Source organism: Pristis pectinata, chromosome 16 (assembly GCF_009764475.1).
Source record: "Pristis pectinata isolate sPriPec2 chromosome 16, sPriPec2.1.pri, whole genome shotgun sequence".
Lineage (NCBI taxonomy): Eukaryota > Metazoa > Chordata > Chondrichthyes > Rhinopristiformes > Pristidae > Pristis > Pristis pectinata.
The window spans coordinates 32,297,049-32,312,821 of NC_067420.1; the positions used below are offsets into that span (position 1 = coordinate 32,297,049).

General features: G+C 40.1%; 1 protein-coding gene across 7 annotated transcripts in view; it reads right to left on the reverse strand.

Annotated features, from left to right (window-relative positions):
- Positions 1–15,773, reverse strand: part of slco4a1 (solute carrier organic anion transporter family, member 4A1) — a 135,954-nt gene that overhangs the window by 44,966 nt on the left and 75,215 nt on the right. For all 7 annotated transcript variants that reach the window (XR_007957607.1, XM_052031569.1, XM_052031571.1 and 4 more), the window contains 2 exons: positions 5,357–5,426; positions 760–1,631 (listed from right to left, as the gene is read on the reverse strand). Coding sequence is in view for 6 of the 7 variants with exons in the window: in XM_052031569.1 (XP_051887529.1) it covers positions 760–1,498 (739 nt within the window). In the remaining variant the exon portion in view is untranslated. The remainder of the gene's footprint in view (positions 1–759; positions 1,632–5,356; positions 5,427–15,773) is intronic.

Consider the following 15,773-nt stretch of genomic DNA (forward strand, 5'->3'; position numbering starts at 1 on the left):
CTAAAGAAGATTGCTGAATTTGATGGCACTGTAAAAAATAATCTAACAGAAAAACATATTTTTTTTACAATGCTATCAAATTCAGAAAACCACTTTGGCTAGGTTTTTCCTCAGAAAAGAATTGTTAAAAGGAATGCGTTTGGGTGGGCATTGGCTTGGTAAAGCAGATCTGCATGATGATTTTTACAAATTACTGATAATGAATTCTACATGTGCAAACAAGCAGAATTCTGCAGCTTTAACTAACACTACCAGCCGCACTAGAATATTCCAAAGCAAGATCCATGAGATTTTAGATGGTTACAATTAAGTCTAGTGGTCCAATGTGTATAAAAATAAATATTCGTAAATATGTGCAACATTAACAATCAAATATTTGGTGACTCCATGCTCTGGATCGTTGCTGCAATCTCTGGTATTCCACAAGTGTGGATTAAAGTTAGAGGTAGATTGTTAAGGTTTATATGATCTGTAGCTGACAGCCTTCACTTCATTTACAGAATAGTCAGGAATACCGTTAGGCCTCTCCCAGCTCTGCCATCATAACCTTGGCAGAAATTAGGTGCTGCAGAACAGGAAAAGGAAATTCTCTGTGTATTTATTTCATTTTTCAAGCAGGGATCAGGTTCATTTAATCCCTAAGGTGAATTCACGAGTATCACCAGAATAGTTGCTCAGCCCAATTCTCACATCCATTGTAATAACATCAGTAACTCTAACACAGTAACACCATACATCACCACATCTCTGGAAACTCACCTATGTAAACCGGAGCATGGTTTGACATGACATTTTCATCAAGATAGGTCACTCCCAGGGTGTACAGTGGGGTTGCTCCAATGCCATGGAGGAACTGTCCAAGCATGAACAGAAACCTGTAGTTGGAATAACTCGATGAATCTTCATGACACTCCGTAGATCTACTACTGTTGCACAAACCAGAGTCCTCAGTTAAATCCACTTCATAATCACCAGAAATAAAGTGAGGAAAAGAAAACACAAGTGACCCCAACCCCATGATTAGTACCCCCCAGCTGAGCCATCGTGGCTTATGACCACTGCCGCCAAAGTAGCTGACGAAAAGAAGGCAGATGCATGCTGCTATGTCATAGGAGCTGGCAATCATTCCACTGTGGTAGCTGCGTAGGTCAAATCTCCGTTCAATTGAAGTAATTACAGTATTTATAAATCCATTTACAATCATTCCTTGGAGAAAGGAAGCACAGCAGAGGAAGACAAGTATTCCTATTGGCGTGTTGAAAACCTGAAGACATTTGGGCTTGAACAGACCCCAGCCACACTCATTTTCCGATTTGTTCTGGTGTGATTTATGTTGGTAAGAACTATTGTATACTTTTGTCCCATTGCACTGTATTTTCTCACTGATTACTTGATCACTTGGAGTCTCTAAATTATCGATGCTCAAGCAAGGTTCATTTAAATTCAGCAGTTCCTGTCTGGAGCTGAATGAAGCATCTCCTGTTAAACGATTCGACATTTTTCGCCTTGGTCCAAAGCCTCCTCTACGATAGTTCAATAAATGAAGATAAGGAAAATTATCCCTTTTGATTTAGCAGTCTGTCATAGAGAATCGCACCATGTCTTCAGGGTTATAGCGACTTTGTTTCACTCTGCAGAAGAAATATGGTAATTACGATCAACCATGTACATGCTGCCAGTTGGAGCACAGAAAGATAACTTCATAATGCATAGTTTGTTATCACTTCAACAACACTTAAACCCTTTTTAATGAAATTTCTGTATTGTCCCCTAAAATTTGTGTAAAATATATTCCATGTTATAATTCATATTTTGCAGTTAACTGAATGGAAAAGAAAAGTTATGAAGCAAAGTATACTTATGTAATCTAATAACTTGAGACATGGATGAATAAATTAATAAGCAAACATTTATGGAGTGACACAATAGTGTAGTAGTTAATGTAACGCTTTACAGCCCAGTGACCTGGGTTCAATTCCTGCCACTGTCTGTAAGGATTTTGTACATTCTCCACGTGTCTGCGTGGGTTTCCTCCGGGTGCTCCGGATTCCTCCCACATTGTAAAGACGTATGGGTTAGGAAGTTGTGGGCATGCTATGTTGGTGCCGGAAGTGTGGCGACACTTGTGGGCTACCTCCAGAACACTTTACGCAAAAGATGCATTTCACTGTGTTTCAATGTACATGTGACTAATAAAGATATCTCATCTTATTTTATGGAAATAAACTAGTATCAATAAAATTAACAATGTTGTTGGTGTGAATAAAAACTAGTTTGCAATGCCCTGATGGAAAAAGCCTGTAATTGATCTTATCAAGATGGTTGATTTGGAAATGCCTTGCTTAAGTTGGGTAGATCCACTCAGACCAGTGCCAAGCAGAATGACTCACAGGAGAACTAGGGGTGGACAATAAATACTGGCATTGCCAAGGTCATCAACATTCTGAAAATAAATAGTGAAAAAGCAGGGTGTCCCACCCAAGCACATATGCTTTGAGCAAAATTTTAGGAGGCAAAAAAAAAGATATTAGTTCAGGTGACCAAAAGCTAGTCAAAGTGGCAGGATTCAAGCAATGAAATGGAGTCAAGACAGATGTTCAAGGAAGAAGTTTCAATGTTTTATATCTGGGCATCTGAAGGCTGAAGTTACTAAAATGGAGGATGGGCAAATCACCAGAATTGGAGGAGCACGCAGGTCTTTATGGGCATTTACAGTGCAGGAGATCACCATTCAGCCTATCACAACCACGCTGGCTGGAAAAGTCCCAGACAGCCTTATCCCACTTTCCAACTCACAACCTGTAGTCTTGCAAGTCAAATACCTATCCAAATGCTATTTAAATGTGCTGAGGATTTCTGCTTTTGTTTGGTGCATTGTAAACCACTATCATCCCAACGTTGGGAAAAAAAAGACATCCCAACAATCCTTCTGAAGGGCATGAAGTTAATTAAACACAACTACAAGAATTTTAAAGTTGAGCTGTTGCTGGAGTGATTGCCAACACGGGTCAGTGAGCTCAGGAGGAACTAGGTGCAAGATAGAAGCCAGAGTTTTGGATACACTCAAGGTGACAAAATGAGAAGTTATCCAGGAGGGCATTGGAGTACTCAAGTATAGTAGTCTCAAAGGTACGAATGAAGGTTTCAGTAGCAGATAAAGCAGAGGTTGAGCTGTGCAATGCTCCAGAGATGGAATAATGCAACCTTGGTGATGGTGTGGCTGTGTGTTCAGAAGCTCAATACTAAGGCTGTGAACAGTCTTTCAACCTGAGAGTCGGCAGGGAGAAAGGTAGTGTTGGCAGCTAGGGAATGGGGTATGTAGCATTGACCATAACATTAACTTTTACAAATTTAACATTTGTTAATCAAAAGCGTGGACAACAACATTTGAGGCTGTTCTTACCGGTGATATTACCTTTGAGGTTTGTGAGCTGAAACAGCATAGCATGTTAGAGACAGAAAACTAAAGTGAAAGGTGCCTATCCTCAAGGATGATCCAGTCACCTGCCATTTTAATTCTCTATCCCACTTCCATTCTATCTCTGGCCTTGTATGTTGTTCCAATAAAGCTCAGCATGAACTTGAGGAACAGCATCTCATCTTCTTAACATTCACTTCTTGAAACCAAATTCAACAATTTCAGATCATCAGCTATTGCAGTATGGCGTTCCCATTGTTCAGCAGTCTTTTGTTCTCTCTTCCCGTATGTCAGATTTGATTGTTCTCCTCCCTCTTACCTTCTCCAACATGCCTTTCTCACAATTGTTCAGTTGACACCACCATCACTTGTATCATTCAGTTTCTCTTGGACTCCACTCTATCACAGGCCCTCCCCCTCCCTTCTCTGGAACTTAGAACTGGTTTCTTTTCTAACTTTCCCTCCAGCAGATGAAAGTCTATTGACCAAAAATGAGAACTCCATTTCTTTTTCTACAGGTAATTTACTCTGGTTTGATTTATAATCTCCTTTAGGTTAGAAATGGAGATACAAAGAAGAAAACCACAGGATACCGTTGATCTCACTAATCATGAAAAAACTTGTATGCTGCCAAAGGGGAAGGGCTTGCCTTTCCAAATTACAGTTTTCTTTTAAAGCATAGAACCTGCCAATGGAGTTTTATTGGCAAAGCAGCTTCCATACATTAAACTTAGAATGACTCCATAATTTATCTCAGGACTACCATGTACAAGGGTTGGACACTGAAATTGTGGGAAACACATTACAATTACAAATACTCGCCAAGTAGTACATTTCAAATTGAAATCCGAGTTAGGAGCTGGAGCACTCATGCAATACAACATTTTGAATTTTGCTCAATAAAAGGCAGCTGAAAAAAAGAATGAAAGTATCTTGAATTCCTCCCTCACGGGACATCTCTCATAAATTTACTAAAGGAAGGGAAAATGATGACATGTCACTTCTTCAGGCAAGATGAAGTTTTAAAAATCTGTAAGTTGCAAAACCTGGACTGAAAATTTTCCAAACAGGTAGACAATCCCCTCAAGTCTTTTTTATAGAAAATTCAAATAGTGTTAATATATATCTCTTAACAGCATAAAGTTTAAGTATAGATTTCAACTGTTAATATCACTGCCAATTTCATTGAAAAGGTCTATAAAGAAAAGCTTTAACATTGTCTGGAAGTTATAAAATAACAAATATTTCACCGTACAGACATGTGAACCAGGAGCAGTCAGCCACTTGACTGCTTGAGCATGGCTGTGGTTCTCTTTTGTGCTGATGTCTTGTTTTGCACAGTCTTTTTGCTTCACCATTGTATAACTTATGCAAAATTTATGTTCTGTATTGTTGTCTGAATCTATGTGTCTGTGATGCTGCTGCAAGTTTTTTTATTGCACCTGTACCTCCCCTTGTGCACGTGACTTCTCTTGACTGAGCTGCCATTCAATAAATTCCGATTGTAACCTCAGCTTCGCATTTCCGCCTATTCACAGTAACATTTCATCCCCTTGCCTACCAAGAATCTGTCCACCTCTGCCTAAAAATTATTCAAAGACTTCTTTTGCCACTCTTTAGGCAGAGATTTAAGGACTCACAAAAGATTTCAGCTGCTTAAAGCAAGCCCCTTTTTTAAAAAAAACACATGAGCAAATATCCGCTCCACCCCACCTTGTCAAGACCCCTCAGCAGCTTACATATCTTTCAATCAACCTATCCTTCACTCTTCTGAATGATGTGGATATAAGCTCAGCACGTCTAACATTTCCTCTTACGGCAAATCGCTCATTCCAGATATCAGTTTGATAAACCTCTGAACATCTTCTAATCTATTCACACCCTTTTTTGAAAGAAAGTTAAGGCATACGAGTCAAGTTCAACAAAAAGTGTACTTACCAATACAGGTAGCTTCAGTTTCAAAAAATAATTTGAATGTCTGTGGGCGCGAACTGACAATACCTCTCACCTGGAGGAACAGTAAACAGCAATAGCTTAATGATTGTTCAAATACAAGCACCATAAAACCAAGCACAGGAATCACTGTGCAGGTTACAAGGATTCTAAGAGAAGGTAAATCTGTAACTTCAAATTTCTGGATACTTCAACTTCAAAACAACTTCCAAAACACAATGCGAGAAAAAGTTCCATGCATTTTTGATAGTGCTGTGATCTACACAGTTCAGGAGCAGCAAGAGTTTTGTTCCGTACTTCACACATACCAGAATGCTCTTTGGCACACTGCCAACATCCGTATGCCCGAGGTCTAAACATGTTTGTGTGTCACTAGATAGGTCTTTCACCTTGACAACTAGGAAATAAAAACAGCACCCTAACTTGTCTTTCCTGTAACTAAAATAGCTATAGAATACAAACAAAATGCACGGTGTCGACCTGAAACATCAACAATTCCTTTCATCCCACAGAGGCTGCTCGACCTGCTGAGTTCATCCAGCAGGTTGTTTGTTGTAAACATTTAATTACCTGAGCTGGCTAAGAATTTTCTATGCATCTATAGTTGACAGACAGGAAACAGTTCTGCATACCAACAGTCACATATAATAAAAACAGAAAATGCTCAAAATGCACAGCAGCTCAAGCAGCTACTGTGGAGATAGATTCAAGGTTCATGTTTCTTTCATAAGAATTCAATATCATGTATGCAAATAAAAAAAATAAAATTTATGCTTCTCTTGACAATTAACTGGAGCTATTGACAGTTCATTTTATTATTTAAAAAGATCTTGCTAATCTGATCAGTTAAATAGCAGTGTGAGATGGAGTAAACTTCAAGGATGAATGGGATAAATAAATTTGCAAGGCCCCAGAGAAGGAACTAGGGGATAGAACTCATGAATTGATTTGGTAGAGAGCTATCATGGGCACTATGGGCTGAATGGCCTCCTCCTCTGCTGTAACCATTCTGTGATAGTGGGAACTCCAACATAAACACCAAGAACACTTCACTCATTAAGATCATTAAAACAATGCAAATTTTTCTTTTCACTGCCAAGCCACATATTATTGCTGTGATGTTCTAATATGGGTATTCCAGTGCAGTAGGTGGACACCCACCGGAGAACAATGTACTTAAGTTTGTTAGCACCCTATATTCCTTGAGTAGGGCCACGTGCAGGGAAGAGCAGCACTGACTGTTTGTTCCTTCATGTATCCCAACTCCTGCTAGCGATAAACTAATAAAGCATTAATCGTAAGTTCTTTGGTTCTGCTGTTGTCTGATTTATTACAGAGTGTGGGTCGACTTTCACATCTGCTTTGTCAGTGAAGGCAAAATCTACCCCAATTTTCTTCTACGTTAAATTACCTCTATTAAAACATAAGATATTAAACCTTCCCTGGGAAAAAGATATTTTTCAAAAGAGTACTACTAATCCATTCCAAGTTCAGGCAACAACAGGGATGGATGTTTGGTCAATGAGACAACAATGAATCAGAGGAACTCATGAAACACAATGAGGCCACTGTATACATGTTAGCTGAAAAGAGTTATCCAACTTAATTCCTTTATAGATTTCACTGGCACATCGAAATATTGTTTTTAACCACCAGGATTACCAGCTTTCACTTTGATGGTATTTGAATATCAGGAATATGAACTCTTTCAAAATAAAAGCAAAAATCATTCTATTAAAAAATTGAAATACTTAAGAACAACAGAAAACACTCATTATTGTTTTATACTTCATTTGAACGGAAAAGAATACCTGCAAGGGAGACAAGTATATTTCAATTAATTTGCATTTATTTTTGAATTAAATTTCATATAATTTGAGATAAAATGTAAATTACCCAAACTTTACCCCTCTCTCTTGCACATGTCCTTTTCATTCAAATGAATAAAGTCACTGGACCTAGCCCAGATCTGACCTGCAGCAGGTTCAATGAACTGGAAAATTGCAAGAATTGTAGCTTCCTGTGGACTCCAACATTAGAGTACAGTTGGAAGTAGTTGAGAAGAAGCCTCTTTTTCTCTGTCTCTCCAACAAGACTTGGGTGTTTGTCCACAAATGTAGGAGCCTGAAGTTTTGAAAGATGTGTGGAGAATTGCCAGTATTTCAGGAAAATCCGGGCCCTTGCAAACAATATGCACAGTTAAGTGAAGAACTTGCAGTCAGTGATACTCTGTTCCTTCATAGAGTTTACTGGGGCAATCTATTGCTTTGTCCCCCCCCATCCCCTGAGTTTTTTTCTCAGCAAGAAAAAGTTGAAAATGTTACTTGATGTATAACTTGCAACTGGACTTTTTTTTCCAGTGAGCACCAAATCTTCATGAATGCTGAACACTTTCTTAGCCCCAATAAACAAATTTGATGGGTGGAGTCTAACTCACCCAAAATATTTCAAAATCCTATGGCTTTTAAATTGATTAAAAAATGAAGTTTATACTTCACTATTTAGCTTAATCCATGTCTGTCTCAATCTTTATTTCACATAATGTAAAATAGGAGTTTTTTTTAAACTGGAGATGCTGGGATCTGGAACAAACAAAAAAACAAACTGATGGAGGAACTCAGCAGGTCAAAGCAGCATCTGTGGAGGCAAAGGGATAGTTGATGTTTTGGAGCAATTCAGTGAAGATTTCACTCATTTCTTCAGGATTGTCGAGACCACCCTTCATAAAGTTCCTCATCTTACTTCCTGGGGAGAGGGGCACAACCACCATCCTGGTGCATGATGCCCAGTTCAATAGCAGAATGCCTCATCAGAGGAGCAGAGTGCCTCTGAAAATGGGAAGTGATTGCAGAGACTATGCTACAGGTGTTGTGGCCCTGTGTGATTACAGGTACATGACCCGTATTACAGATTCTATCATGCACAAAGCTCCCCCACAATCCTGAAGCCTCAATCAAAATTTGCCTCTCTGCAAAGTGTATGATAATGTATTTCCTAGCTCAACACATTGTAGTCCAAGTCCTTATATTGCAGGAAATATTACACAGGCTTGGTGTTTGGTATCAGAGTTGTAGAGAGGGTGGGAACCTACATCAGCAGAGGTGTGTCTTACAAGTTTGGGCATGCAATGCTTTTGATATTTTTGGACAATTTAGTTTTCAATACACGTGTACACAAAATTCGAATCCACATGGCAGGTGAGGAAGGATTATTTTGGAGCAAGAAATACAAATTTATGCTGCATAACATTATTCCCTAGCTTTATTCCCAAACTTACATATTAGTCTCTTGGAATATCGTAAGGAAAGGGAACTTCCTGGAACTTAACTCTGGGGATATGAAGTGAGCAAAAACAGGAAAAGTCATGTTCTCCCATCCATAGCCACGATGTGGTTTTTCTGTTCCTCAGGCAGAGAGATTATTTCACATGTACACTGCGCCAGGGAGCGATTGCACACCAGTTCAAAAGGCAGGCACGGCATTTGGTTTGGATTGAGGAAACATTCCGAGCTCAGAAGTTCAAGAGTGTTTCCTTTAAGCTATGGAGTAATTATCAGGCATCAATGGCACATGGATAGACATTAGCATCAAAGATACTAGTAAAAAGGCAATCTTGGAAGTATAAAGGCTTTTGAATGAAGAATTCTACTTGCTGGGTTTGTGCCAATTCCAACAATTCAGCACACAGGTAGTTTTTCTTCTCCAAAATCAAAGATATCATTGTAATATTGTTGCATTTCAGATTTCAATTACTTGATATCTACAGTGCTGATAAATCTGGCTGTGGATGTACGCAGAAATGGCAGTATATTCCTGACATTAGAACAAAATATGCTGGAAATACTCAACAGGTCAAACAGCATTCATAGAGAAAGACACGTTTGAGAGCCTGAACCATTTTCAGAATTGCCTGCAGCTGTGTGTGGAACCATCAGTATTTACTTCAGACTGTGCAGAGGTTCTGGATTCCTACACAAAAGGTGTAAGTCCCAAGAGTCTGCAAAGTTGCTCTCTGATGTTCTCCAGGTTGTGCTTCATCAGTGAACTGCTCATGATGTCTGGCAGGGAATTACAAACCTTAGCCTTTTTCTTTAACTGTTGTGCTGAGAACTCCGTCCACTGAATGCATGCCAGCTTAAGCTTGCTGCAACTTTAGCAGACCTATTTAACTTGATAAGGAGACAGGCTGTGATTTAAGTTAATTGCTGGGAGTTAATTTAACTACTTGAAGTTTCTGGTATATTTAATCTATAACAGTTTTTGATCGATTATAAGCCGAGGGAGTGGGTTGAGGATGACAGCAGTGGAAGTGGACCACCTTACACACCAAATACTCCATTAGACATCATCTGACCCATCTGTGGAAGGGTCTGCAGTTCCCATCTGTCACCACAGGACCAGAGTAGAATTAATTTCTTAAGATTTCCCTGCTGTTTTGCTGGGAATCTTCACACTAAGTCCGTGCATTCATTTGCAAAGAGAAGACAGGATGAGAGAATGCTAAGTATAATATTTTGATTTAAATATGTTAGAAACTTAAACCAAATAAATTAATTTATAATAGGTCTTGAATGACGTAAACTTGGTGGGGTGGGTTGGGGTTGTGGCAGTGACTTAATTAGTTCAGGGTTCGAGCTTGCTTCTTGAGGTTAGAAGTTGTCCCTCATTGTGCAAGGTCTTGCTCATCAGCTGGGGCTTGGCTTCATAGCAGGCATCCATCCAGAGACCTTCTCAGTAACAGACAGGAACACTTACTTGTCCCTCCCTTTATGCCCTCATGCTGGTCTACACTAGTCTTTTATGGAAAATCAACTGACAAATGGGAAATGTGGTTTATACATAATCGAACTACACTCCAGAATCATCATTCATTACTCAGCGAGCCAAAAAGGCATTTATTAGATGCAGAGTTTAAAAATAAATGACAACAACAAACCCAAAACATTTAGAATGTGAACAAAATATACAGAAAGCAGCAGATAACTGGGTAGCATATCTAAGTAGAACAAGAGACAAACTTTATTGAATATTATGCAGACAAGCAGTTACATAGTACATTAAGGACTGAACTGCAATCTTACATTTGTACCCCCCAGTAGAAGCAAAAATTGACATGATTGGGCCTGTATCTTGTTGGTCTGAAGGGCCTGTAAATCTGGTGTACTGCCCCATGACTCTATGATTATTTTTGAACGTAGCGCTCACTATGAAAAAGGGCTGTTAACCCTGCTTTTTGTTAGGAGACAGGTAATCAGTGATCCCAAACGAAGCAGGAGGCAAACCTGCCAAATTTTCTATTCAAGGTTATTGCACTTTTCTATTTGGTGCAATTTATTTAGTAAACCTGTTACATTTATAGCACAGTGCATCTTGTTTATCTGTCATTACACAATTGACAGGAATTTCAACTATATAGAGGTCTGTTGACTGTCAGAGGTAAGAGCTATTTGTTCCATGCTGCGAACAATTCCTTGCACTAAACCTGTAAAACCGGTCTATAACTAGGAATGTAACAAGGATATCTGCATCTCCAATCTAAAGTGAAAGCATGTGCAGAAACCAGGATGGCATGCATTAAACAAGTGGTAGTGGGCAAACAAAACAGAACTGTATGTAAATATTGCTCATTTTGCAAATGTTTCAGCTTTTAAAAGCTCTTAAATAGAAACATCATGCGCAAAATACTGAACTTGTACAACTCAAGAGCTGGACTATTGGAATACTTTATCCAGTTTTAGGTTCCCTATTTTAAAGGGTGGTGAACAAATAAACAGAATAAATTTACTTATGTAACAAGGATGATACTTTGATGATGCCGATGATTTAGAGAAACTAGGGATCTTCTTTAAACCCAAGAATGTTAAAAGGATGATCTGAGTTTTTTTTAAAGTTATTGAGAGGTCTTAAAGATAATGCAAGATATTTTCCCTCACATGAATCTGTAAGGAGACATATTTTGGGCTTGTCACCATATAGCAAAGTATCAAAATATCAAAAGAAATCTTGCAGATGCTTGTGTTTATTTTACTTAGAATACTCTTAACAGTTTCTGCTCCCAGGTTCTGCTCTATAAATAACTTTTGAAAATATATACTAATGTTTGAAAAGGGGTACATTGAAAGAGCAGGGGCATAGTGAGGGCTGTCCCAAGCACAGTGAGCAATGCATCCATTTGCTGTGCTATCAACACCATGATATTGGGCAATTCTCTCTTGCCAGTAAGTTCTCAATTATCTTAGGGTGTCATCATTGTGTGGTTACTTGCTAAATTAATAGTTACGATTGAGGAACCAAATTGAATCCATTCAGTCATGACAATGAGTCAAGTATGTGGGTTACAGATTCATTCCAGCACATGTTCCAGGGCTAGGCTGATACATTACTAATGTCCTGTTCTGTTTAGAGGCTCAGTCTACCATCTGCCTGATGGTTTAAGTTGATGCAAGAGATCACATTGCTTTATTGGAAAAGCAGCTCAAAATCCTCCCAACCTCTTGGATAAAATCGTGCTCTTGCTCCTCCAGTCCGAACACTTACAGTGAATAGCAGTGCAGTTAGTTGAGCTGCTGCCTGACAGCTCCAGTGACCCAGGTTCTGACCTCTAGTGCCACTTTTGTATGTTCTCTCTGCGATCATGGGGGTTTCCTCTGGGTGCTCTGGTTTCTTCCCACATCCATGCAGGTTGGTAGGTTAACTGACCACTCTAAATTGATCCCAATGTGTAGATGAGCGGTAGTATTTTGTGGCGGGGTGCTAGTGGGAACGAGGGGAGAACAAAATGTGTTAAGAGTAGGATTAGTATAAATATGGGTGCGTGATGGTGGACGTGGACTCAGTGGACCAAAGAGCTGTATGATTCTACGACTCTGTGTACACCCCTGTAGTTAGATATCTCCCTGGGCTGTGCTGGGAACCCAGTGTGACACCCCGCCCCTCTGCTGACTGCTCCTGCAGCACAGAATCGCCACATGGCTCAGTGGGAGAGACGGCCTGCGAGAGCTGGTGTTGGGCTGGCGAGGGTCAGTGGTGTGGCTGCTGAGCACAGAGACGCGAGGCGTGGGGCTGCGGCCTGGTTGGCCCAGCGAGGGAGAGCCATGATGGGGATGAGCAGCAGCTGCTCTCTGTACTTACAGGCCAGGATTCCACACCATCTCTCTCTCCACCTTCTGCTGGCTGCAGTGGAAGCTGCTGTGGCCCCTTCTGTTTGTTTGGCTGCACAGTTCTGCCCAGCCTGGGGGTTTCTGTATGGTTGCTGGCCATGGTTATCTTTGAGGAACCTCCAGGCAGGGGAGAGCTGTGCAGCTAGACATGGGAAGCTGCTGCCTCCCCCTCCCCATCACATCCATGACAGGGGAGACTGGAGGATCCGGGTTATCTATCAACACATGCAGCACTGCTCAGCGATGGCCCGTTCTCACTGGGCTGTATGGCCCACATCTAGGTAATGATGCACATCTGCCCCACAGCAGCCTCTCCACACTAAGCCAGGTGGTGATGCATTTCAGGGAGAGCGGGCAGGGATTCATGCCAAGTTCCTACATAGCAGTGCTGTCGGTAAAACATCTGCATTTATCACATTGATGCACTTCTTCCTGGGAATGCATCCTGAACATCAAATGAGGTACCAATGTAATTGTTCATTCATCTCGTTGTGTTTGAGAATACTACTATGCAAAATATGGTGATACAATGCCATCATGAACAGAAAACTCAAAAGGACACCAGCAATATTCTGTCTGCAATATTTGCTTTGTCATGTTGCCAGAATTTACAACGAGGAGCAGATTATAAATCAGGTCTAAACTGTCTGATGAGAAGGAAAAGAGACAATGCACCAGAATAAGAGGCATCATAGCATTAAACAAAGACAGAAATGCTGGAAGAACTCAGCCAGTCAGACAGCACCTGTGGATAGAGAACCAGTCAATGTTTTGGGTCAGTCATCCCCCTTTTCCCCTCAGAAAAGAAGGGAGAATGGAAGGTTTATAGTTCTCAAAGTTGAGCTGTAGAGAGGAGTGAGGTGCAAGACAAAAGCCTAGAGGGAGATCGGTCAAGGCAGATGGGATTTCTAACAGGTATTGTAGCATTGCAGGTAAATTACTGGATTAGCATTGGAGGGATGGACTACTGATCTGGGGACATGAATTTGAACCCCAGGACAGCAGCAGTGATTTAAAAAAAAATGTAATTAAAAAATAAATAGTAATGACTATGAAGCTACCACATTTTTGTATGTTCTATGGAGAAGGGGATCTGTCATCCTTACCCTGTCAGTCTTGTATGTGATGACAAACTCATAGCAATATGCTTGACCCTTAAATGTCCTCTGAAAGCCTTTCAGTTCATGGGACAAGAGGGCAAGGTACGTGCTAATCCCATGAATGAATTTTAAAAAAGATATCAGCAGAAAGGAACTGATAAAAATGTGAGGAATCCAGAACATTAATCCTTTGAGCAGCTTATTCTCTAAGTGAGCAAATGGATTGGACCCAGGACCCCTACTTTTCATTGCCCTATTGTGAAGTCTTCATGCAGTGGCTGAGGAGTACAAATTGTACAAAAAACTGCTGATGCTGGCAATCTAAGATAAAAACAGAGAGTGCTGGAAATACTGAGGAGTCAGAAGGAATGGGTCTCAGAATCAGGCTTCTTTTTATTTTTAGAGTCCATAACCTTACATAATTGGCATGATTGGGCACGATACAGAAAAGTCTGAATTGGAATGAAATACCTCATGAAGCAGCAAAATGCTGCATTGGAACTTTTATAAAGGCTCTGGACCAGAACCTTTCTGGATTTAGCATACAGATCAAGGCCACATTATCTGCTCAGAGCATGTTTATAACAAGTTGAAAAATTGGGACAAGGATTTTATTCTTGAGACTAGTGATCCCCAGAGATTGGTACCATGGGGTTCAATCTTTTCAGCATGAACATTAGTAACTCAAGAACAACGCTGTATATTCAAGTTTCAGATGTCACCATGTTGGGAGTTATACCAAGCTGTACAGAGACCAAGCTGTACAGATAGGGGCAAAAGCTAGAAAAGCACAAACAGAAGAAATGAGTGGCCAGAATGATAGATGTTGCAAATCTGGATCTGGCTTCAAAAAAGATTAACTCTTGGGTCTACTTAAATTTTCAGTACTGAGGTCAACAGAGATTTGTCATCTCAGATACTGAAGGTACTGAGGTACTTGAATGGATTTCAGGTACAGACCAACCTAAAGCAATCCTATTAACCCTGCTCCCTACAAATTATTCTCTCAAATGCCTATCCAATTCCCTTTTAAAGGCATTTATCGATTGGTTGCCACCATCCCTACAGGAAGTGAATTATAAATCATAACTACTAAGTTTAAAATGTTGAGGCCCCTTCTATAGTTGAGGCCCCAGCACTATTCCCTGTGGCATCCCAGTAGTTACTGGGTGCCAATTCAAAATTGTCCCTCAGTCTGTTTTCTGTTAGTTAGCCACTTTCTTATCCATGACAATTTTTTACACCCATTTTCATGTACTCTTACATAGAACATAACAGTAGACCACAGGAACAGACCCTTTGGCCCATGATGTTGTGCCAAGCCAATTAAGCTAATGATGCCTAATTAAATTAATCCCTCTGCCTGCACATGGTCCAAATCCCTCCATTCTCTGCATATTTATATGCCGATCTAAGGGCCTCTTAAATGCCCCAGTTGTATTTACCTCCACCACCACCCCTGGCATTGCATTCCAGGGACCCACCACTCTGTAAAAGATGCATCTCCTTTGAACTTTCCCCCTCTCACCTTAAATGCATGCTTACCTTGTACCATTTAGTATGTCTTTTAGTCAATATAATATTTTGTTATTCTCTTCGCCACTTTACACATTATATTAAATTTCATCTTCTACTTGTCTACTCTTTCTGACAGCTTTTGTCTTGCAGTCTATTGCTAACTTCAATGTTTACCACACTTCCAAGTTTTGTTTCATCCACAAATCTGGAAATTTTACTCTGCACCCTCATGCCCATTTCATTAACGTACATAAAACAAAAACAGTTCCAGCATTGGCATCTGGGAAACACCACTATCCACTCTACTCCAGTGTGATAAACAACCATTTCCCACTCCTTTGATTTTTGCTCTTGCACCAATTTCCCATTTCTGCTGCTACTGACCACAGGTCTCAATTGTGGTGACCAGCTTTTTATGTAGAACTTGACCAAACACTTTCTGAAAATCCACAAAGACAGCATCTACTGCATGTCATTCATCAACCTTTACTTGCTTTAAGAAATCCAATAAGGTTAGTCAAACACTATTTACCTTTCACAATCTATGCTGGTTCTCCTTTATCAATTCAAACTTTAAGCTTAATGTTTTCCTCAATCATTTCTTAAAGCTTCCCCACACCACTA